At 37.8% G+C, this 25612-nt stretch overlaps 1 protein-coding gene and 2 long non-coding RNA genes across 4 annotated transcripts; 2 read left to right on the top strand and 1 right to left on the bottom strand.

The window, feature by feature from the left end:
• The first annotated feature begins 909 nt into the window (after positions 1-909).
• On the top strand, positions 910-12202 carry prss56 (serine protease 56). Its single transcript, XM_089131080.1, has 15 exons — positions 910-1542; positions 2897-3055; positions 3140-3394; positions 4674-4863; positions 5147-5255; positions 6634-6790; positions 6906-7048; positions 7753-7912; positions 8041-8229; positions 8928-9095; positions 9236-9387; positions 9813-10260; positions 10943-11005; positions 11180-11286; positions 11652-12202. The coding sequence occupies exons 1-15, from the start codon at positions 1443-1445 to the stop codon at positions 11823-11825; spliced, it is 2574 nt and encodes an 857-aa protein (XP_088987206.1). The 5' UTR covers positions 910-1442; the 3' UTR covers positions 11826-12202.
• Positions 12203-13408: 1206 nt separating this feature from the next.
• On the top strand, positions 13409-17884 carry LOC148981417 (uncharacterized). The gene is made up of 3 exons (XR_016168517.1): positions 13409-13876; positions 14930-14980; positions 15238-17884. It is a non-coding gene; the product is annotated as an uncharacterized LOC148981417 (long non-coding RNA).
• Positions 17885-20110: 2226 nt separating this feature from the next.
• LOC120484936 (uncharacterized) lies at positions 20111-25254 on the bottom strand. Of its 2 annotated transcripts, none has more exons than XR_016168516.1 (7): positions 25174-25254; positions 24020-24287; positions 22208-22264; positions 22041-22124; positions 21716-21897; positions 21407-21537; positions 20111-21308 (listed from the first exon to the last, which is right to left on the bottom strand). It is a non-coding gene; the product is annotated as an uncharacterized LOC120484936 (long non-coding RNA). The 2 variants fall into 2 exon arrangements; XR_005623822.2 differs by lacking the exon at positions 24020-24287 and adding an exon at positions 22364-22593 and having other exon boundaries at positions 20113-21308; positions 25174-25250.
• Between the last annotated feature and the right edge of the window lie 358 nt (positions 25255-25612).

Raw genomic sequence — 25612 nt, 5'->3', positions numbered from 1 at the left:
TCTGGGCTGAAAAAAAGGTGGCTTTAACAGTTAGAAATTGGAAAAACAAAAAAGCGACAATAATAAACTCCAAAATCAAACAAGGAAGTAGAGTAAATCATGTAAAACTGGGTAAGAGATGGGGCCCTAAAGTATTGCTTTGTATTTTAGATATTGCAAATATTGGTGGGTTTTGGAGTCAAAAAGGTTGAGAACTACTGCCAAGAACTATTGTTGATTGTTTACTCAGTGTTGTAGACGAGACCAGCTCACTCGAGTCCGAGTCGAGACCGAGACCATAGAGGGTCGAGTCCGAGTCGAGTCTGAGTCTAGACCAAAGAGGTTGGATAACCTAAGGTTGGGTCTCAAACCAGACTTAAAGATATCTTCATGAATATGTAAAATATTTGGTGGTAACAATAAAACTGGGACTATACTGGTTTGGTTTACCAAACAGTAAACCAATATACCATGGAATCATGTGCACTGTAATGGTAAAAAGGCCACATAGTGTAAAGGTAATTTTATTATACTCATGACTTACAATTATTACAATCAGTAAGTAAGTCAGTCAAGCAATTCCAGTTAAACAAAAATAGCAGTAACATTCCTATAAATGACTTATTCATATTGTTATGCAGAGCTCAAATTCGATAAATATTGTGTTAACATTGAACTTGATTTTGAAAAAGTGTTTTCGGAAAAGTTTTGGAAAGCAGCTTTTGTGAATGTCCAACAAACTGGGAAGCAAAACACAAACTTTTCTACGAATCTCCAGTCCGTAATGAGTAAACAAATGATGAGCTGTTGTTTTTTAATGTTGTATATATTTATGCAATGAGGCTATGCTGAGCTGAGAAAGATGCAATAATCTGAACTGACAATATTTTAATGGAGCACATAAAAGCGTGAAAGTGATCAAGGAGGTCGGCGTGCCTCTGATCGCCACATTCGCTGGCTTTGAACTCTCAGGGAGGAGCACAATGCTCTCATTCAGAGATTGGCTGAATGACAGATGCTCTCTCACCCCCTCCTCTCTGTCTCTCTCTAATGTTAATGAATTCAAACAACCCGCCCCCTACCCATCTAGCTCTCTTTCTCTTTCGCTCTTTTTCTCTCACCACAGAACTAAGCCATTTCCAGCCTTGGCAAGTTCCTCGTGATTTGCTCTCATCGTCTTAATGAATTCAACTGGGAGTGCATTGGCCCTGATGCCCACCCCCTTAGAGAGTGGTCCAGTGGTCTTGCGTATATCTGCAGGGCTGCTCCATGCTCTTCCATTGTTCCATCAGCTTCTGTCACTAACAGATACTCCGACAGGGAGTGTGGGAGAAAGCTGAGGCAGTTAGGACGTGGGAGACACTCGTACTGCACAGACATTTTGAAAAGTGGAACTTCTCAAGGCTTTCAGAAAGTACGCTTTTCTCTCGGAAGACTCACCTGTGGACAGGTGAAGTGAAGTCATGGGTGTGATGTCACTGCTGCTGTTGACGCTGATTGGCTGGTGTGGTGGAGCACCACCGGTGAGAGAAGTGTACAGAATGCCACAGAGCTCGCTCAAAGGTAGGCTCGACATCTGGACATGTTTGTGTTGTTTCTCACTCTGGCATCGAACCGATCTAACTGTTGAAAATACACACACTTAACCAAAAGATGAAAAGCTGTACTGTTAATGTAAGATGTTGTTAGCAGAGATGGCACCTTGCTTTGACATTGGGTTTCAAAAAGTATCAACTTTTTGACATGCGTAATATTCAAAAGACATTTACACCCATCCATCTGACAGATTCTTCCATCTATATGAGAGTCATGCCTGGCCAACTAGAAAATGTCTCACTGTTTATTTAGGATGAATCGCTTGTTTTGTAGCATTCTTTACCTATGTTGCTTTGAATAAAAGCATCTAAATATGATTTGCATGTCAAAATGATTATCTTTTGATATTGCTTTAAATGTTATATCCTTTCTTTGAGATTTATCCACAAATCTCATACTCTTGTCATATTGATTAAACACTACTACTCTCAATGAAATCATGGAGTACATATTATTTTGTTCACAGTAGTCTCTATGCTGTTAAATAAAACATTATTTCAGTTGGTAAGAGTCTTGTGTGTTGTCACAGTGAGACTGTGTTCAGGAGTTTAGCGTAGTCACTATAGAGGCCAGAGTTCAGGCCGTTAATTAAGGTCTCAATCAGCTCAAGTCGCTCTCTCTCTCTGGGATATAGAGAAGAGGGGATGGCTGAATGATGTGTTTGAACTTTGTGTTTGGTGTCTCCGGCACTGCTTTGAGCATGAGTTTGCTCACTTGTCCTGATGGAAAAACCATGACTGATCAAATTCTGCACACATCACAGGAGACCAAGTGATAGGTAAAGGTATTGAGAGATTCCCAATGGATTTATTTTTACTGAAGAAATCAATTGTTTTCTGTGCTAATGTTTCATTTTCTCTCTGCCTTTTTACGTGTATTCACATATTTGACCATTTTATTGTTGAACCAAATATGATTAACTCTTAAAAAACTAATTTTCCAAACGGGGGGATTTTTTTTTGCAGCGATGCCACAGAACAACCGTTTTTGATTCCCCAAAGAATTTCTCAGTGAACAGTTCCTAAAAAACCTTTTTTTTATATATGTGAAGAACATTTTAAAAATGCAACCTTTTTCCAATGTGAAGAACCTTGTGGAATGAAAACGTTCTCCATGGAACCATCAATGCCAATAAAGAAACTTTATTTTTAAGAGTGTCTTCTCTGACTCATGTAAAGTCAGCACAAATTCCTTCTCCACAGAAGATAAATGTCTCATATTTCTTTGTTTAAATGTTTTCAATAGCGCATAATCTACTGATTTGCTTTATTTGTTGGCTGTTTTGAGGCATGAACTCACCATTGCCTACATATCTTTCCAGCGCTGTCTGACAGAGGAACAGTAGTGATGGAGGCCGCTCTGTCCCGCGCTCTGTCTGCTGTAGATGCTGCCGTGTCGGACCGTAGTAAGGCTGAGGCAGGATGCAGAGGGTGTGTGCCCTGTCTGTTTCAGGACTGTGGACAGCGAAAAGGCGCCTGTGGTAATCTTGAACCCATGCATGCTTCATTACATGGACTTTTGACTTTAAGTGCTGATGATAATAATGGTGCTTGTGATTCCGTAGCATCTCCAGAGGACATGCAGTCGGAGCCGAGTTGCGAGGTCATCTCTCGCGCTCAGCAGGAAGCTGATGAAGGCGAGAGGAGCTGGCTGCTGAGTCAGGCCTGTGGCTTCTACAGACGGCGGTGCACGACTGCACAGGTGAACAAAGACATGTGCGTCAGAGTCATGGGAGAGAGCTGCAGCGCTCGTGTCCTGCAGTGCAGTCTGCTCAACACCATGCAGAATCTGGAGCCGGCCACACAGACCACGACACAGGGTAAAGACAAATGTCTTTTAAAATATACAAAATGTCATTGAATTATGCCAACATTCAAATATTAATCCTATAAAAGTTTTTTTTGCTTATTGTTTAGATTATGTAAAAACTACATTACCAGACAAACTTTTTGATGCTTAATATTTTTGTGGAAACCACGAGAAGACTTTCATTCAGCAAGAATGCATAAAAACTTTTGCTGATAATTTACTCACTGCCATGTCATCCAAGATGTCCACGCCTTTCTTTCTTCAGTTGAAAAGAAATTAAGTTTTTTGATGAAAACATTCCAGGATTTTCTCCATTTAATGGACTTCATTGGGAACCAAACGGTTCAAGGTCTAAAAGACACTTTCAGTACAAACTGCAAACTGTTCAAAGGGCTTTAAACGACACCAGACGATGAATAAGGGTCTTATCTAGCGAAACGATCGCTCATTTAAAAAATAAATAAAAAAGTTTACGTTTTATAAGCACAAATGCTCGCCTTGCTCTGTTCTGTGACTCTCCTGTTCGAACTCGTTCATGAAAATGAACAATCTTTTTTTCGAGTCATGACTCGAAGGGTATAGATAAGACCCTTATTCATCGTCTTGTGTCGTTTAAAGCCCTTTGAAGCTGCACTGAAACTCTCATTTGGACCTTGAACCATTTGGTTCCCAGTAAAGTCCATTATATGGAGAAAAATCCTTGAATGTTTTCATCAAAAACCTTAATTTCTTTTCGAATGAAGAAAGACATGGACATCTTGGATGACATGGGGGTGAGTAAATTATCAGCAAAACTTTTTTTTAAAGTTTTTTTTTTTATTTCTATTTTAAATAAATGATGTTCTTTTGAACGTTTAATTCATCAAATAATCCTGTAAAATGTAAATGTACAAAAATATTAAGCAGTGAAAGCTGTTTTCAACATTAATAATAAGAAATGTTTCTTGAGGAATATTGTTTTGATAATAATGTTTCTGAATTTTCAGCTTAACTATCACATGAATCAATTACACTATATTAAGTATATTCAAATATAAAATGGGTCTTTTAAATTATAATAATATTTCATAGTTTTACTGTGTTATTGAATTTTTTTTTTTGAATAAATGCACCCTTGGTGAGCAAAAGAGACTGCTTTCAAAAACATAAAAGATCCTAATAATTCTTTGGACTGGTAGTGTATATTTTGTTAATACATTAATACAATTATTTAAAAGACCTAACTGACACTAAACTATCAATTAATGTTATGTCATATTCTAATCATCTTTGATGTGTCTTTGTCGTAGCTGTGTGTGGCCAACGTTTCTCCGTCACACAAAACCTGACACAGCCTCGTCCTCGTATCATGGGGGGATCTCCTGCCCCTCTGGGCAGCTGGCCATGGCTGGTGAACCTGCGGCTGGATGGGGCTCTGATGTGTGGGGGCGTGCTGGTAGACAGCTCTTGGGTCCTCACTGCCGCCCACTGCTTTGCTGGGTAAGAGCACAAATGACATATCTCATGTGAGGCGCGATGAGCAACATTTGAAGCTGTTGTAAAATATCAGAAATACACACACTTAACAGTAATTGAATGTGCCATATCAGAAAAACAAAGAACCAAATACCTGATGTGGAATAACTATGTACATTTTTTTGATCATTGTCTTTTACCATATTGCTGATGTCACCATTTATGTGAAAATGATTATACATTTTGCTGTCTTTGAATGTATTCAAATGGTTTGTGAACGTACAAAATGTATCTCTCCCCCCAATAGGAGCCGCAGTGAGAGTTACTGGACAGCTGTAGTGGGAGAGTTTGATCTCACAAAATCTGACCCTGATGAGCAGATCATGAAAGTCAACCGCATCATCACTCATCCAAAGGTGAATGCATCAAAAATCCAACCGGTCAAATATTTGACTTATTAATTTATCCTTGCTTTGTATTCAGTATATGATGAGCCAAAACATGATGACTAGTCAAAGGTGAAGTGAATATCATTGATTCATATCCTAACAAGGCCATATATCATGGTCTGGGTAATTTAGATGGTAAGCAAACACTCAGTTCTCATTTGTTTGAGAACAGGCCCAGGTTTTTTTCTCCATCCTGCCACCTGATGGAGTTTTGGTTCCTTGCCACTATTGCCTTTTTTGCTTTAATTTAACATTTATTTTAATATTCAACAATAATATTGATCTGCCTGTATTGACACCATTATATGAGAACTGAACTGAGCTTGACGATGACATCATGGTTTTCTCCAGAGCGGCTAGATGTATAAATGAACTAAATTAATAACTTTTTTACACCAAAAGTGAAACATCACTGAACTTACTTGAAGGAGTAGTTCACTTTAAAAAATGTTTTTGCTGATAATTTACTCACCCCCATGTCATCCAAGATGTCCATGTCATTCTTTCTTCAGTCGAAAAGAAATTAAGGTTTTTGATGAAAACATTCCAGGATTTTCTCCATATAATGGACTTCAATGGGAACCAACCGGTTCAAGGTCCAAATGAGAGTTTCAGTGCAGGTTCCAAGGGCTTTAAACGACACCAGACGATGAATAAGGGTCTTATAAAGCGAAACGATCTGTCATTTAAAAAATAAATGAAAAAGTTGAAGTTTTATAAGCTCAAATGGTCATCTTGCTCTGTTCTGTGATGAGCGTTCATGACTCTCCTGTTCGAACTGGTTCATCAAAATGAACAAATCTTTTTTCGAGTCATGGCTCGAAGGGTCCTTGATAAAACCCTTATTCATGATTGTCTGGTGTCGTTTAAAGCCCTTTGAACAGTTTGCACTGAAACTCTCATTTGGACCTTGATCTCCGTTTGGTTCCCAATGAAGTCCATTATATGTAGAAAATCCTGGAATGTTTTCATCAAAAACCTTACAGTAATTTCTTTCCGACTGAAGAAAGAAACATCTTGGGTGACATGGGGGTGAGTAAATTATCAGCAAAAGTTTTTTTTAAAAAGTGAACTACTCCTTTAAGCTGGACTGTGAGGCTATAATCTTCTGGAAGCAAACTTTGTTGCATTATTTTCATGTTATCTTTGTAAAGCTGCTTTTAAAGAGACAATCTGTATATTGTAAAAAAACGCTATATAAATAAATGTGACTGGACTTGACTATTAGGCTGGTGGTCATAATGTTTTGGCTCACCTGTGTATATGTGCATTGTTTTTTTTACTTTTTTAAATTGATAAAGAGCTTTATTATCTTTAAATGTCCAATTCTTATCTCCTGTTATAGTTTAACCCAAAGACTTTCAATAACGACATTGCTCTGGTGGAGCTGAGTTCTCCAGTGATACTGTCTGAACGGGTCACACCTGTCTGCTTGCCCTCTGACCTCGATCCACCGGCTGGCACACCCTGTCTGGTCGCCGGCTGGGGCTCTCTGTATGAGGGTAAGAGATTATGCTGCTGAACTCATGTATTAGCAAAAGAGCACACAAAGTTGCCCTAAAATTCTGTAACGTGTTTTTTTATTTATGTTTGTCTTGATTCTCTGTACGTGTGTAGACGGCCCCGCTGCAGATGTGGTGATGGAGGCGAAGGTTCCCCTCCTCTCTCAGACCACCTGTCGCAGTGCTCTGGGGAAGGAGCTGCTCACTAACACCATGTTCTGCGCTGGGTACTTGTCTGGAGGCATTGACTCATGCCAGGTATAAACACACATTACCATACACGCCTCCATTATGAACACCACACCTGATAAAGAAACATCATATCATCACTGACGGGTGGAAACCTTGTACAGTATATGTCCAAAACCTCCCTTTTCAGGAAATAGAAAAAACATAGTCATTTTTAAATAATTAAACACTGTTTTGTCATAGTTGATATTGTGGATTTATCTCGCACTGCGAAGAGAGAGGTATGTATCAACTCATCTTAGTTAAGGGAATAACATAGTTTAATATGAAAAAACAGTGGTGTATCCCTTTAAGACAGTATTGGCTGTGACTCAATGGCAAATGCTAGACTAAGACACTCTTTGTCTGCTCCTCAAATACATAAAACATTAGCCTTATATAGTGTTTCTTGAGTAAAGAAAATGCTGTACTTGTTCAAACAACCAGTTCTTTCTTTATCTTTGAATTGCAAACAAGCAGATAGAAGTGGGCGGAGTTATGAGGTTTGACCGACAGTTTGAGGATCCAATGGAATTACAGTCACAAGCACCTTTTAATACATTTCAATGGTTACATATTTTCAGAACCCACAGATAGGTGCAAAGGGTGATCTATATTAATGATTTATGGGGAAAAAAAATAAGATATAAGGTTTCTTCCCGACAGCAATGATTTCCAGAATGCATCTGCTTTACAATAATCTGACTTGAATTTGCCTTTTTGCATGTGTACAGGGTGATTCTGGAGGACCGTTGATCTTTCAGGACCGTTTATCAGGACGGTTTCAGCTGTTTGGCATCACCTCTTGGGGTGATGGCTGTGGAGAGAAGGGAAAGCCTGGCGTTTACACACGGGTCACCGCCTTCTCTGATTGGGTCATGACAGAGATACAGAGTGAGTTGCTCAACATGTTGCACACACTACTGAAACAAAGAATATCTCCACCACCTCCCACACTTTCTGCTCCTTGTAAAGCCACGAAGCCTGGATAAGCCATTTACATTTCATTCTCCAAATTCCAGAGTCCTTCGGGAGTCGAGAGCCCACATGTCCTGAGCTTCTTAAGACTACTGAGCTGACTGAGGAACAGCAGATGTCAGAGTTCAACACTCTCTGCCATTACTACACACTATCCTGCTCCTCCACCCTCGACCCCTCTGCTTGTCAGCGTCTCGCCTTGGACAAATGCCAAAGCCGATTTAAGAAGTGCCGTAAGTTATCCAGACATTTTAATTAAAAAAAAAAACATACATATTTTTTAACAACATTTACCTTCAATGAAGTGCTAGTTTGGATGTGCATACTGATTTTTTATTATTACTATTATCTGTAATTTTGATCACATAAAATGCAGCCTTGGTGAGCGTAAGAGACTTCGTTCAAAGTTAAGCCTTTGAATTAAATTAAAGGAAATGTCAAGATCATAAATTAAGTCATGTCCAAACTTTGACTTGCAGTGTATTTTACCATTCAAAAAGTTTGGGGTTGTTCAGATTTTTTTTTTTTTTTTTTTTAAGTATCTTTTGTGATTAAAAATGTTTTTTTTTTTTTTTTTTTTTTGTGATTAACAATTATTTTAGTCTATTTTAAAATTAAATTCCTGTGATGGCAAAGATAAATTTTGACCAGCCATTACTTTTAGACTTTTACAGTTTTCAGTGTCACATGATCCTACAGAAATTATTTTAATATGCTGATTTGGTGCTCAAGAAACATTTCTTATAATCGATGTTGAAAACTGTATTGCTGCTTAACATTTCTGTTGAAATCATGATACATTTTCTTCAGGATTCGAATAGAAAGTTCAAAAGGACAACATCTATTTGAAATATAATTTTTCAGTAACAATTAAAACAAAACTTTAAAACATCCTTTCTGAATAAAAGTATGAATGTCTTTCTCTCTACAGAGTTGCATTCCTTTCTTCAGACTCTGTTGGACTTGCTTCAGAGAGCAGATGACTATATCAGAGATAAAGTCGATCTGACCTTCCTCACTCAGACTCTTCCTCAGTTGGTGGAGAATGTGTACAGTTCTGCTCATGTGCCACGAAGACGCAGAAATGCACTTGAAACAGGTAGAGCCATTAAAATGAAATGTACAGCCAACAAGGGCTCAAGAGAAGATATACAATGCTTTCCAGGATGTAAAATTTTTCAGGATATTACTCTCATCATTCTACATATTGTTATTCTAACCAACATATTATTCTCAAAGAGCAGGTAGGCCTGCCAGCAGTATTCCAGCAAGTGGGCCCTCTGGTGGACGACTGGGAAAGCTACCTCAGAGGCATTGCTGAAGATCTGGATCAACACAAAGAACTAAAGGACTCAAATAACCTGTCTCAGGAGCAACAACTCTTCACACCGGTAATCTTGTTTAATTTCGGATCAAATCTAGTTTTGTTTACACAGATATTAGTTAACAACAAACTAAGATTACACTACAATTCAAAAATTGTGGTCGGTGGGGTGCATTAAATTGATTAGGTAAAGACATTTATATTTTTACAAAAGTAAAAAAGAGACTTTCTATTCATCCAAGAATCCTGAAAAAAAGCAGCAATGTTTTAAAAATTGATACTGATAAAAATGATAAATGTTACAATCAGCATATTATAATGATTTCTGAAGGATCATGTGACACTGAAGACTGGAGTAATTATGCTGAAAATGATAAAAGAATAAAATATATTTTAAAATATTTTCCAATAGGTAGTGTGAGTCTGGCTTGATTCTTTTTATATTACAGATGAGGAACTATCCTTTTACTAAATTCGTTTTTTTTATCAAAGTTTCAGGATGAGAAGAGTGAAAAGGCACCTCTTCAGCAGCTCGACGGAGCGCTGCGCTCATCCATCACTGCCCTGCGATCCAAACTAGATTCACTGCGCATTCCTGTCATACCAGAATTGGACCACCAACTGTTTCAGAGGGATTTCACCATTCCCACCACTGGAAAACAACAACCGGATTATAGTGCCCATTCAAGGGAGCCTGTACTGCCAGCTGACATTTGGACTTCTCTTATATATAAAGTTCTCAGGGGAAGCGGTACAGGAAGTGTCACAGGACATCTGGTGATGACAGAATCCCCTCGGGATGATATGGATACAACATCCACATCCGCAGAACCTTCGGCACAACCAATGAAGCTCAAGACCCTGGGACCTTCTGACTCACTCCTCGAAAAAAGCTCTGTGCCTACCCAGATGCCCCAGCTTCAACAGCCACTCTTTGAAAGTAAGAGGAAAATAGGAAAGAATATTGGGAAAGAAAACCAGGAAACCTTCTGAAATAGATTTTTCTGAAATAACTAGAATTTTATTCACCTACAACAGTCATCCTACCACAACAACAACTTTTTAGACCACTGTACAACTCAAATATAACATTTTAAACAAAGAATATCTGCAAGTGATTTGACAAAAATACAAGCCTAGACTGTGTTTAACCTCAAATGGCCCCTTTATTTTACTCTTTTTTTCTTTTTTTAAACAAAGAATTCTTTTCTGTGGTAATTTACATTATCAGGGATATGATTTTTCCATATTTATACAGAATTTGTTCTTCGAATATGTTAAAAAAACATTAATTTAATGCACGTAGACTGTACAAACTAGCTTTAAGGTTTCTTTGCAGTTTTAGACCAAAATAAAAACTTTAACATTTGAAAGTTTACTCTCATGTAATATATATATATATAGTGATTATTTATATTACTATTCAATACTGTTTTTTTACAGTGCAGTAGTATTAGCAATATTTCTTTCTTGACCTGTTTCATTTTTAAAGTTTAAATAATAAAATAAAGAAAATATTTTGAATCACAACAATAAAATTACAACAAAGTAGTAGTATTGCAGAATGATGTTAAACCATGAATCTCCAACCTAATAACCCAAATCCACTTGTGTTGTTTCAGAGCTCCTGCAGAGGAGAAAGAGAGACCTGCACAAGCGACTGATACGAGGCGTCAATGACAAAGGTACAGTTTCTCGTTTAATTAACGTTTAGCAGTTTTTTTTTATATTCCCAAAGTTCTGTCTGGCTTATTGTGTTATGGAACACTTCAACTGGGATTTATTAGGTTAATATTAGGTTAATATTCATATTAAGGAATATGAGTTTTAAAACTGTGTTTGTTCTTTGTGTTTTGTAGTTTGCTCAGGAGTAACTGAATCAGCTCAGCTGGTCAGCACCACCAAAGAGATGTACAACTGGATCCTGGCTGTTCCATCTAACAACATAAACATGATCTTCCAGGAGGTGTGTGTGTGTGTGTGTGTGTGTGTGTGTGGTTCAGGTATACCCTATGTTATGGGGACAAAATATCCCCACAAAGACAGCAATATCCAAAATCTTTGACCTTGAGGGGACATTTTTTGGTCCCCGTGAGAAAAACATCATGCTAAGTGAATTTTTTTTTTTAAATCTAAAAATGCAGAAAGTTTTCTGTTGATTTGTAGGGTTATGGGATAGAATATACAGTGTGTACAGTATGAATATCATTATATCTACGGAATGGGATAGTATTGCATATTTTGTTTGTGTGATAGTCTATCCATGTTGTTTATGTTTACTGTTGTATTTTAATTCTTTATGTATATCTCTGTGTGTGTTCTTCATCTCAGGTGCTGGTCGACCTGAAAACTAAGAATGACCGTGGTTTGTACCAGTCACGGATCAAGGCCACAGTTGGTGGACGACCTTTGACCTTTTACAGCTTGGTGGGTTTGGAGAATGATGCGTTTTACCGCAGCATGCCACGCATCATTGCCGTTGCCATTGATGCTCTCAAAACATAAAACACACTCCCGCACACTCATACACACTGCAGAAATGACACTTGAGCTGAAATGGACTCCCCAATGTTGAGCATTGTTACATCCTAATAGCTAATGTGACATCATGTGCCGCTACGGAAATGATTGCATGGGACCTCATCACGGGACAGCTGACACTTTCCTGGAGGATGAAGGGTCTCAGTTGGTCACTCACTGCATTATGAGACTGGACTGATGTTAACTTATTTCGCAGGGACAGAGGTTGATCCTCCTGTCCGAGCTGCAAACTGTACAGATATTATATTTGATGTTTGTTATATATTTATTTGTATTACTTTGTATTTTTTTATATTAAAACAAATCATTAAAAATGAACTGGAGTTTAAGATTTAACTCTATTTAAATACATTTTGTCTTTTTATTATTTATGCGCTTGCAGGCATGCGTTTCACACCTTTCCGGCCTCTTATTCACATTTTTTAATCCTGTTGCATTTGTTATGCCTTCTTTTATATTCTATTGTTATATTTTATTTAATCAGTTTAAAGTTACAGGGACCGCACACATTAAACTCTTACGTAAATGTACCAGTTTAGCCATCTTGGCTAATTTTCAACTGTAGTCACTGGGCGTATGTAATAACCGATAAAATACATTCAGACAATCAACAATAATATATACATGCATTAAAACAAATTACATAAAAGCTCATAAAATACATTCAACAAGAACAACAAATCAAAACATGATTAAGATGATTTTAAAAACTACAGACTATGGGTACACACTTGATTGTCCTTTAACCATGATTGTAATTTAATCTTAAATAGACCATATGAAGCAATATATTTAAACTCAAAACCATGAATAGGGCTATACTGAGCTCTTGTGTCAAATTATATTTCTATATTTATTTTTCCAATAAATAAAACCAAACCCGCAATAAAACCCTGTCCAATACACCCTTAAAGGACAACTCCGGCGCAAAATGAACCTTTGGTCTAATTGCACATTGTTACCTATTCAACCGTTATCTGAGATTTTTTTTCATGATTGCCGAATCTAAATAGTTGTATCTATTAAAACAGTTTAGCCTATAATGCTAGTATAACGCTAGTCTATAGGGCATAGAGTAATGACAAATAAAAATCGCTTTTTATTACCACTAACAAGGCTCAAAATAGCCCCACAGTAACACGGTAGCACAATAAGGATCCCTACATGCAAAACGAAGCATTGAGAACTTTGTCAGTGTCCATACAGTTTAATAAGAAGATATTTTATACACACAGTCAACTTCACGAATACAGGAAGAAGCCATCTTTAAAATATAGTCTCTACCAGTCGATCTACGAACGCTGATCCAAGTGCGCTGAACTGTGCAGAATCTTATATGGTCCATTGTTTCCGGAAGAAACACAAACACGAACCCTTTTCTTCTCTTTAATATGTACATGTTGCCTACTGTTCGCGCTCACATTATCACTTTATTCACATCTCACCAGCGCGCTTGGATCGGCGTTCGTAGATCGACTGGTAGAGACTATTTTTCAAAGATGGCTTCTTCCTGTATTCGCAAAGTTGACTGTGTGTATAAAATATCTTCTTATTAAACGGTATGGACACTGACAAAGTTCTCAATGCTTCGGTTTGAATGTATGGATCCTTATTGTGCTACCGTGTTACTGTGGGGCTATTTTGAGCCTTGTTAGTGGTAATAAAAAGCGATTTTTATTTGTCATTACTCTATGCCCTATAGACTAGCGTTATACTAGCATTATAGGCTAAACTGTTTTTATAGATAAAACTATTTACATTCGGCAATCATGAAAAAAATTTTTAGATAACGGTTGACTAGGTAACAATGTGTAATTAGACCAAAGGTTCATTTTGCGCCGGAGTTGTCCTTTAAAATCAACAGATTCAGTGGCTCAGTTGATAAAGTGTTGGGCTTTAATCAAGAAGACCTGAGTTGAATTCCCCTTCTTGTGTTAATTTGTTGTGATTATATCAAACAAAAGTGTATAGTGCAGACCGAAATAGAGGAAGAAAACAAGAGCAACAGAAAAAAGGTACACAAGGCATTTTTAAAGGGATAGTTCACTTTGAAACAATTTTTTGATATGTTTTAGCTTACCTCAAGGGCATCCAAGATGTAGGTGTCTTTGTTTCCACAGTATTTTCAATTTTGACATTTTTTGGTCAAACCGTCCTTGTCTGTCAGTTATATAATGGAGGTCTATGGTCACCACCTCAAAGAGCATGCACAGAGAAGTCAAAATTAAACATGATTTAATGACTGGTGAACACACTTATGGCCTAAGAAACGAAACGAGCGGTTTGTGTGAGAAAACGAACAGTATTTATATCGTTTTTACCTCTTGTAAAGAGCTATGTCGAACTGATCTGAATCAGATGTTCAACTGAACCGAACTGAACCGTCTCCAGACGTTACGCCGGAAGTGATCTCTCACGTCTACATCACTCATTGTTTACACCGAGATTTCGGAAGTTTTACCTTTCACTAAACATATTTACATATATCGAAATCGTCTTCCATTGCGGTTTCCCGTTAATCTAAATATGTTTAGATCTTTACAGTGAAAGGTAACACTTCCGAAATCTCTGTGTAAACAATGAGTGATGTAGACGTGAGAGATCACTTCCGGCGCTTGCGAAGACCGAAGCGCCCGTGCCTTTAGATCACTTGGATGTGGCTGTGGTTACAAGAGGTAAAAACGATATAAATACTGTTAGTTTTTTCACACAAACCGCTCGTTTCGTGTCTTAGGCCATCAGTCTGTACTTACATTTATGAGTCAATAAATCATGTTTAATTTGAACTTCTCTGTGCATGCTCTTTGAGGTGGTGACCATAGACCTTCATTATATGGCTGACAGACAACAACGGTTTGACCGAAAAATGTCAAAATTGAAACTACTGTGGAAACAAAGACACCTACATCTTGGATGCCCTTGAGGTAAGATAAAACATATCAAAAATTAATTTCAAAGTGAACTATCCCTTTAAGGCTGGTCCAAAATGTTATTAATTATTATATATGTTCATATATAAGTTAAGTAATTTACATTTTGATAATTACTATATTTTTTCTTTAACACAGAAAAGCAGATGCCTCCCACTCAAGCAGATTCCAGCAGCTGTGAAAGTGAATGTAAGTGTCTTCCAATGATTGTTTTTTTCTTCCTCTGTCTAACCCCACCTCTAAACAGAGGTGTATTTCATCTTTACTAGGCGTACACTAGATGTATAATAAATTTACTACCCCAACATGATTAAAATCTCTCCTACTAGAAAATAAATCCGACTTTTCCCTCAAATATTACTTGTGTAATTAAAAAGAATGACAATAAATGTAATGTATCTTAAATGTTCTAAAAAGTTGTTTGTATGTTTGTTGTTTTTTTACAGGAGTATATGCTGCTTCTCCTCCTCCACTCCGTCTTCATCATCAGAGCCACTAAGTGTTTTTTTTTTCTTTTTGCCTCCTTCTGCATTTTCTTTGCCGCCTTTTTTGTCACTTTTTGGGTCCTTTTGTTGCAAAAAAAATGCGAATTTTGTTCGCATTTTTTTACATCAGCGACACAACACGTTGTGAACTGCATTAAACATTATTAAGTTAAATTTGTTACCAATAAAAAGGGAAATTTTACTGCCGACTGCTGAATACTTGGCCCAACGTTGGCCCAATGTTGTTTTAGTGGTTTTTAGGTTGGCTGAAGGTCTGCTGAATGTCCAATGACATGGTTGGCCCAACGTTGGCCCAATGTTGTTTTTGTGGTTTTTTGGTTGGCAGAAGGTCTGCTGGCCATCCAATGACATGGTTGGCCCAACGTTGGCCCAACGGACAAAATTAGCAGCACCCAACGTTGGCCCAACACAACAACAGATGTTGGGCCAACGTTGGGCCAACGTCGGTTTGCTACCTGGGCGGTATCTTGACAAGACGTGAAATAATCACTGGTGCACTTTTGAAAACGCGTAGATGTCACGGTTTAAACCCCCTCAAACGTGAAACTTAAAACTTACCTATTGGTTTTCATTAAACTGAGAAAAATGGAATTTTGTTTTATTGACGATCACTGAGAAATGGTCTAATATTTAAAATGCAAAACACATTTATTATTTTCAAGGTGAACAGGATTCATTTGCCTCGATCCACGCTGAAAAAAACATCTAAATGTCACATTTTTAATGAAGCAGCCTAAATAGTCCACTATGGAAAATGTGTAGATGTCACGGTTTAACCCCCTCAAACGTGAAACTTACACGTTTGCGTTAACACGCTCCAGATATCCGGATGTTTATTCGCCTCTGCCATAACGACTTATTGGTTTTCATTAAACCGAGAAAATGGAATTTTGTTTTATTTACGATCACAGAGAAATGTTCTATTATTTAAAATGCGAAAAAAATATATATATTATTTTCAAGGTGAAAATGATTCATTTGCATGGATCCACGCCGAAGAAAACGTCTAAATATCACGTTTTAAATGAAGCAGCCTAATGAGTAAAATGTCTATTTTTCCGTCGTCCCCCCAGCTCGTTTAAGCAAAAGGTATGCTAAAAAGGTACGGTTTAGTTTAAACTCAAAACCATAAATAGGGCTATACTGCCCTCTTGTGTCAAATTATATTTATTTTTCCAACAAATGAAAACAAACCCGCAATAAAACCCTGTCCAATACACCCTTGAAATCAACAGGTTCAGTGGCTCAGTTGATAAAACGTTGGGTTTTAATCAAGAAGACCTGAGTTCAATTCTCATACTTTTGTTAAATTGTTGTGATTATATCAAACAAAGTGGCCTAAACAATATTTCTTCAACCCGGTATTGTGACAAGACGTTGGTCCACTTTTGAAAACGTGTAGATGTCACAGTTTAAACCCCCTCAAACGTGAAACTTACACTTAAACTACCTATTGGTTTTCATTAAACTGAGAAAAATGGAATTTTGTTTTATTGACGATCACTGAGAAATGGTCTAATATTTAAAATGCAAAAAAATGTATTATTTTCAAGGTGAACAGGCAGTAGCGGTTCTAGGCACGGGCGAACCGGGCAGTCGCCCGGGGCGGCATTTCTTCATGTCACATGGGGGGCAGCACGAGCAGTTAAAAAAATACTCTGTGCCGCGAAGTTTTTCTATTTTTTATCATTTCGATTCTATTAATGGCGCCCTGCTTCCTGAGAAGGTGCTGTGCGCAGAAGCGATGTCAAGGGGATCTCCTGATTAGTTCACGTATCGCGTCTTTTGCGCGCTCGAGGTCGTTATTTCAAATCCTCTATGTTTCAAATAGGCGCACGGGAAGCGCGCTCATAAACTTTTCAGTATGGGAGTGTGTGAGGGACCAAGCTGGCAGACATGAGGAGAGACAAAAAATGTATATTTTCAAAAATATAAGATTTTATTTCCAAACAAAAAAAATAACTATTTCACAAAAAAAGAAGTTCTGGGCCCATAAAAGAGGTCAACTAAACAGAACTTAGCTCAGGTAACAGAGGTTGAACAGAACAAAACCGACCTAACTAAACTGAGACATGGGGAAACTTATATAGTGGCTGATTAGGCCATTCTGACACAAAAGGGGTAGAGAAACACATAATATATAAACAAACCAGAGAAATTACAACACATGTCAAACCAATGCTATTGTATATGAACTAAGGACAAAGCAATCAAATAAATCATAACCAAAATGTAAATAGCAAAGAAAAAGAACAAAACTCAAAATGTAACACTCTGCCACCCCCATGAAATGGGCATACATGGTGCAGTTCAATTAGCCATTCCCCTACTTAAACAGCTGAGAGTCAGTTGCAAATCCTTTGGCCTGTCATCCAGCCGGAGACCCCCAACAGCAACTCCCCAGAAACTGGTAACTCAAAAGAAAAGGTATTAACTTCACAGAAAGTAACTTAAAGATAATAGACCTGAAATTAGCTGAATTAACCAAATTAACTAAATGTGTGCCAAACAGAAAACCAAGTCAAATAACTAATAAAACTGTTTTTAAAACTAAAATAGGTGTATGTGTCCAGTTATTTATTTTGTATGTAATGTGCTCAAACAAATAAAAGTTACCACCGTGAGTTGAAGTTTCCATGTGTGGCTGAAGTTTCTCTGTGTGTGGCCATCACAGAGTGCACGTGCACCCAAACACTTGGGTGTTTTTTTCTCTTCTCCGTAAATAAATCTTTTAGCAAAGCTACAGCAAGCGTTTTTCTGTGGTGGAAATACATTAAGCTACTAAAACTCCTTTGTCGTTGTGGAGAGTGTAATGAGTGCATGGTAGCATCGACAGCCATGGGAAAATCGGTACGAATTTTACTATTAATAATATAAGATAAACTACTGTGCATTATAAATGTCAGTATAATGTATCTTTGACTCAATTCTTTTTATAGAGATGATTTAAATGCTGAAATATGAGGTTTATCTTTATATAAAACCTTTTTTGTGTTAACCTTTTTTAAGTTTAGTAGGTAAGATGAAATACACTCCTTTAAAAGAAATCTTTAATGTTATTAACTTGGTGAATTGATTTCACTGTGTATTAGGCTTTTTGAACAAGATTTTGGTCACCATCTAATACTTTTCAAAATGATCAACTAAAATCAACTTTAATTATGAGTTTTTACAGTAGCCTAAGAAAACGTCTATATCACATTTTTAATGAAGCAGCCTAATGAGTAAAATTTTTCCGGCGTCCCCCCAGCTTCTCGTTTAAGCAAAAGGTACGCTAAAAACAACGTATTACATCGACGTTAAACCACGTTAACCATGTAAACCATAACCTTTTAAATACTCGACCTAGTTCCATTGCTTAGCAACGGGAAGAAACTCCTGTAACTTCAGTGCCCCCGTATCACGACAAGACGTGAAATAATCACGTTGGTCCACTTTGGAAAACGTGTAGATGTCACGGTTTAGTTTAATAGATGTAGGTAAACTGTTCCAAGTTTCTCACAGAAAAAGCTGACTGACCAAAGGCAGTTCTTCTCATTTGTATTTCTCCTTGCACTGTCACTTACTTTCATATAACATATTTCATATTTAGTAGCTGCTGGGAAAGGGAAGTAATTGCTGTGAGATCACCCTATTTAGAGGCTTGTTTTCTTCCACTGAACTGGCAGCCAAACAGTTCATGATCAAGACAGCTGAACATCGCTGTCAGCACGAGGCAGTGGCGGAAATCTCAGGGGTGCATTATTTGTTTGGCTCAGGTTCCATTTCACGTACGGGAACTGTGCAAATGTGCTGCTCTGCGACAGGGTGTCTCTGAATTACGTCATGCAGATTCTTTATTTGGAGCTGATGACAATCCTTTGGGCCTTTAGAAGGAGCAGTCTATCCTAAAGGAACACTGAGAAATGGCATGCCAATGGCACCTTGTCTGTTCCATAAAATCATAATGCCACCTAGAAGTATGCTTGAGTAGTTCATTTAAATTTACCTTTAGTGCCATTGAACTGCAGTTTCACGAGTTTGCATGTTTATATAATCCTTGAGTCCGGAGGCAGTAGACGCTCCGGAGGCAGTAGAAGCGTCAGAAAGGCGAAATCGCAAACACGTTTGACGGCGGACCGCCGGCGGCAGCCGCTTTTTAAAAGCGTCTGCCGCCTTCCTACCGCCTTCGTTCCGCGGACGGCCCGCCGGCCAGCCGCCGTTCCGCCGCCTATGGGCTCTATGCACGGCGTTATTTCCGGTGAAGGATTAAGGATGCTCGATAACTTCCGCCGATCATAGAGTCCAATGCAATACCGAGAATTTATATTGAATTTTATACTCCATGGTTATACTAAAGAAACGTTAGTCACAAAAACAGATAAAACAGACACCCCTCGTTGTGTTTATGCTTCTTTTTAAAATTATATTAAATAAACATAACTATATATAAAATTACATCTAAACGTATGTACGTTTCGTTTCAAAGACGGGAGGACAGTAAATATTGAAGACTCTGCCATAATCCCGTTTTCTCCGGTTTTCCTCCGCTTTAATCTACACAACCGGAAATGGACGAGCATCCTTACGTCAAATGCGGAACTTATGCGTGCATATAGCCCATTATACCGAAGGCGGACCTTCAGCGGCCCGTCGAAGGCAAACGCTCTTTTCGAGCGAGCTGACCGCGGCCCGCCGCTTATTGCACTATATATTTATTTATTTAATTTAATATTTACAGCATGCAGTTTATCAAGAATAATGATTGCTCAAACCAGACAAATTTTCATTTGACATTTTATTTCCACATTTGAAAGTACAGTAGCCTAACTGTCATTAAACAATGTCAGATCGCTGAAATATAACAGAAAAATACAAATACACACAGCTTTCCAATACATTTTTAGTTAAAAAACACTGTGTGTCTATATATATATATATAACACTTACAATACTTGCTAATAACATAAAGAGTTCAGCTCTGGGATGAAAAGAATTACCAGTAAACACAAGTAATGAGGATATTTGGTACCAAAGAAAGTGAAGGACACCAAATAATTTGAGAATATACCATTATAACTGCAATGCTGACCTGTGGCACAAGGATTTACAAGCTATATTTAACAATAGAATAAGAGTTAAGCACTGTGACAGAATGAAGTAGAATATTTGGTACCAGGTAATGTGCAATTTCAAGTATCAGAGGTATGAAATAGTATTCCAAGCTATTTTTAATAGAATAACAGTTAAGCACACTGATGGAATTAAAGTCGAATTTTGGTACTAGTTAATGTGCAATATCAAATATCAGGCATGAAACAGGATTTGCAAACTATAACAGGCTCTATGCACGATCGCTTCCGGGTTTGTCTCAGGACGCCCAGTTACATCCGGTGCTGCGTCAGAAGCCGGTTTTGCATTAGGTGGAGATAGTGGCAAGTTACACTCACTGTTTACAAAAAATTCTTGCGGTTAACGATAATGATGTTAACAACACTGTGAGGAATTGAAAAGTGAAAGAAAATGAATTTTATTAAAGTTTTGCCGCTATATACTTTGCCTGCAGAATGCGCTTGTGGAAGTAAAGAAGCTGGCTGAGATTCTTTCGGACATACGTCAGCAGGGTTCGTGCATAGAGCATGTAGAATCGTTAAGCACTGACGAAATGAAATAAGCCAATACTAAAGTCACGGCAAGTAGAATATTTGATACCAGATAATGTGCTGAAATCAAGTATTAGATGTATAATCTAGGATTTACAAGCTATATTTAAATAGAAGAGTTAAGCACTGTAACAAGCCTTTTTTAGATGTCTTGAAGTTACTGTCTGCAGGATAAAAAAAGGCTTCCAGTTGTCAAGTGATGCTGGGGTGTCAGTAGTCAGCCTAGGTTTAAGGGGTCGGCTGTGGGTCCCACTCAGCGGTGCCTTTTTCCACCTGCACAGTCAGATGCTCCTTTCAGGTGATGTGTAATGTTAACCTGGATCGCCTCATCAGTGGCATCCTGGGTCGCCGGGTTCTTTCGGATGGCTCCTGTAGAAAATAAAGATCTGTCATTCCATTTGAAAGGCATAAAGTCATACACATCTACTTAAATATAAAAAAAAAAAAAATATATATATCCAACTTACTTTGAACAATGGTCTTCAGGAACATGTCTCTAAAACATGCTTTATCACCTACACCAGACCAGGTTATATTGATGGAACGGTGATTAGAGAAGATACTCTGAAGCATTCGCCACACGGTTGTCTTTAGGTCCCTGAAAAAAAAGTTTAACAAATTACATTTATCTGAAGCTTCTCATAAATTTAAAATGTAAGAGGGTGTGGATTCATACTGTAGAATATGCTGTGTACAATCTTAATTTTACTTTTTAGAAAGAAATAAAAAAACTTTTTTTTACACTATTGCGATATAAACGAAATCAGAACACTTACAAATTGTACATGGAGCTCTTTATCCTGTCTCATACTGTTGTCAAGTGATGCCAAATCTTCCTGGGTGTCTAGTGGGAGTAACAGATCCCCTGGCAGGGATAACTCAAAATGATGCAGCATAGAGTCCATTTTGTTGTCCATGCTGCGCACAACATCGCCCAAACTCTCCAAGACGTCTGCACCTACAGGGGTTCCCAGAATAAAAGAATAAAGTAGTCAGTCCGGGTGCCTCAACTAGAGTTATATCTAGGTCTACTACATGTGCAGATGGGCCCCGTTGGGAATTAAACCAACAACCAACGCTTAAGTTGTTTGCAAGTTGTACCTGATTGCCCAGTGTGAGCAAACATCTTCAACATTATCCCAACTTGCTTCGCCTGCTCTTAAAGTGAGCCGCTGTCATCTGACGCTACAAAATGAAAGGCATATGATAATTTTGGACCTACATCACACACAAAAAAGTTAAATTTAAGAAAGAGTGCATATTCTCACCTGCTGGTGCATTGCTTTCCCTTAGGGTTTGTTTTTCATTCTGGAGTCTCTGTAAATCTGCAAAAAAAAAAAAAAAAAAAAAATTAAATACAACTAAAGGCACTGTTTTCAATACTGTTAAAACGATGGACACTAAGACATATGCCTAGAATATACCTTCATAGCAGAAAACTTAATGCTGTACAAGAGGTGCCGGGGGAGTCCAAGGGCCAATAACTGAGCGATGACTGTCTATTGTTTATTAAGACACCCATGCCAAGGAAGTTTTCAAATGGGAAGCATGATATGTTATCAAGGACACCATACTTTTAGGCATCTTTTCTGAGGAGGTGCACCAAACCAATCCAGGCATTTTGTATGTCACATGTTCTTTTCCATAAAGCTTGCTGCAGTGTATTAACTACTATAGCGTGCTAGCTACATTGTGAACTGAACTAGCAAAATACTAGTTCGGACAAACAAAATAATTTGCACAACCTATATACATTATAATATATTATTATACAAGTTATACTTGCCTTACGCAATACGTGAGAACCTCTCGTAAGAGAACGAGAAAATGGCTCGTTTATTCGTTTTTTAGTTCAAAGACAAAAAAACTAATAAATGACTTAAATTCGTTTTCTACACGTGGGCGGTCCTGAAACGCCCCCATCAGCCGTCGCTCCGGTCTGTTCAACAAAATAATTGTTTATATTCGCACTATTTTACCGACTCAGATGCGGAGTTGCCCAGTGCCTGCGTGACTCGCCATTGACATTAATGGAGAGAAGTTAGCTCCGGCTACAGTGTTCTTCCGCAAGACACGTGCAGAGTCTGCAGACGTCACGCGCATTGCACACGAGGGTTAGCTACACATTGCACATTGCACACGCGCTAATTACGAATTCCCGAATTAAGGCATTTAAAAATGAAAATTTCTCACGAAACAGCGTGCCCCTGTCTTTTCGTCGAAAAACGTCTTTTCAGCGTTTAGATGAGAGTAATCGCTCGACTGAGGAAAAGGAAATTATTATATAAAACGGTAAGGAGGGTGATATTTCTGATTTTTGTTACAACTATAAACTTTGATAACGAAAAATCTGTATTAGCTTTTATTATAATCCTCTAATCTTTTCAAATGTAATGCATACATTTGAATGTTTAATGATGTTTAAAAGATGATGCTGATAGATAGATAGATAGATAGATAGATAGATAGATAGATAGATAGATAGATAGATCTATCTATCTATCTATCACACAACAATGACACAACAATGTGTGTTTTCTCGATATATTACAACAACCCCTACAACAATGTGTCCAATTGGAGCTTAACCTCAGACAAATAGGGATGGGTCAAAATGTTGTCCAAAAACTATTTTATTTAGGGGTAGATCAAATGAATTACAATATTTATATTATTCAAAAAAATGAATGTATATAATAATATATAATAATATAAATGCATATTTTTGTATATTAATATTATAAAAAAAATATTTTAAATGTATATATTAAAGCTAGGGTATACGATTTCAAAGATTGTTCATTATTAATATCCTCATTTATATGCTGGTTATGGTTATATAGTACAATCCTAACAATATGAATAGAAGAAGAAAAAAAGAATGAAAAAAATTTCATTCAGTCTATTGGCTGTACAGCTGCAGAGAACTTGACGGGTTACATTCTTTTTTATATTCATATTGTTAGGATTGTACTATATAACCACAACCAGCATATAAATCAACTCCTCTCATCAACTGCTCTCATCCAATCACCAGGTCCACTTGAAACTTCGCCTGGCGCTTGCATCTCCATCCGCACCTGACCCGCCGCCGCCGCCTCCTCCTCCGCGCGCAGCACCAGCAGCAGCAGCCCCAGCAGCAGCAGCCCCAGCAGCAACAGCAGCAGCAGCAGCCCCAGCGTCAGCAGCCCCAGCAGCAGCAGAATCAGCAGCACCAGCAGCAGCAGCAATGCAGCAGCAGCAGCAATGCAGCAGCAATGCAGCAGCAAAGCAGCCCTTTTCAGAGACACCCCTCGCTGCAGCCTGTAGCACGATGACGTAGCTGGATGGTCCAATACATAGTGGAGACTGTAACGTAATATAATCGCTTTTAACAATTTAGATTGTTTCAATGCAACTTTACATAGATAGGCTACGCATAATTGCATATAATTTAATGTAACAAAGATTGTTTTGGCTTTATAGCGGTTCGTGAATAATCTTAGGCTATTTCCAGCTAAAGTTTTGATTGATTCACTTCTGTCGAAATGATAATTTGTTATTAAATTAGGGGACGACACCCCTAATTTCTCTCTAAACAGACTTTAAACGCGATCCTGTGATAAACGCTGATGGCACATGCACATTAAGAATAGCTTGTTTTCACGTGACGTCATGCCACTGCGCTGCCATGGCGCGAAATGCAGATGGAGGGCAGGAAGTGAATTTCTATATTTAGGAAGCACTATAACACACTCAAAATGCCTATGTTTTGCTTCGTTTATGGTTGCTCAAATCGATCAAACCACGAGGAGTTTTTATCGTGTGCCAAAAGTTGTTGTTCATAAGAGGGGAAAATACAAGAAATTGACAGAAAAACACCGGGAAAAAAAATGCCTTGCAAACCTACGTCTGCGGTCGGGAGGAGCCGAATGGGAAATGCCTGTGTGTGTGTACAGTGATCACTTCGTCAAATGTGAGTTAATACATTGTATTTAAACACCTGAATAATGTAATTATAAGCCACATAAATAACACTTTTGTGGCTGTTTGTGTAATGTACCAGTTTCCGAACTTTGTAAAGTTAAAGTATGTCTGTAAGACGAGTTAGTTGCTAATGTCTACCGCCTCGATGGCAGGCAAATCTCTCAATTCAGTTGAAAATCGGTCCTCTTCATAACATAAGGATCACGTCCAACATATGTTTCGATTTTCTGTTGATGTATTTCTCTTGTAATAGCGTCTAAAGTAGTACATTACGGATTTTCCTCCATCTCGTCCATTGCGCTCTTCACTCCTTGCCCTCCATCTGCATTCCGCGCGTCAACACAATCACGTAACTGCAAACCATCTATTGATAGTTATTGTAGAGAGTTGGTGAGCAATCGCACATTGATCTTCCAAGAATAGCTACATTTAAATATAAATGGTCACTCACTAGTATGGAAGTTATTTTCAGAGCTTTCAGAGTAAAACATAAAAAAAAAAATAACTGCGACTTTTTCCTTACAATTGCGAGTATAGACCATTTCAAAAGATGTAAACAACACTGGTCCAGAAGCACTTCCTGTTTCAGTTTTTTAACACTACATAAAAGCTGGGATAAAATACAACCAACAGAACATTGAAAATTGAATCAAAAAGTTAAAAAAGGATCTTTAAGATGTTTTCTTTATATGTGAAATAAAGAAAAC

This window comes from Pimephales promelas, chromosome 5 (genome assembly GCF_988280905.1).
Source record: "Pimephales promelas chromosome 5, fPimPro1.hap1.1, whole genome shotgun sequence".
Taxonomy (NCBI): domain Eukaryota; kingdom Metazoa; phylum Chordata; class Actinopteri; order Cypriniformes; family Leuciscidae; genus Pimephales; species Pimephales promelas.
Note: the sequence above shows the minus strand (reverse complement) of the source record. Positions and strands in the feature narration are given on the sequence as shown.

What these genes read in the sequence shown, in the direction of transcription:
- prss56 (XM_089131080.1), top strand. Translation starts at nt 1,443, where the DNA reads ATGGGTGTGATGTCACTGCTGCTGTTGACGCTGATTGGCTGGTGTGGT. An exon ending in GGTCATGACAGAGATACAGA is followed by an intron (nt 7,913 to 8,040) that starts GTGAGTTGCTCA and finishes TCCAAATTCCAG; the next exon opens with AGTCCTTCGGGAGTCGAGAG. An exon ending in TCAACAGCCACTCTTTGAAA is followed by an intron (nt 10,261 to 10,942) that starts GTAAGAGGAAAA and finishes GTGTTGTTTCAG; the next exon opens with AGCTCCTGCAGAGGAGAAAG.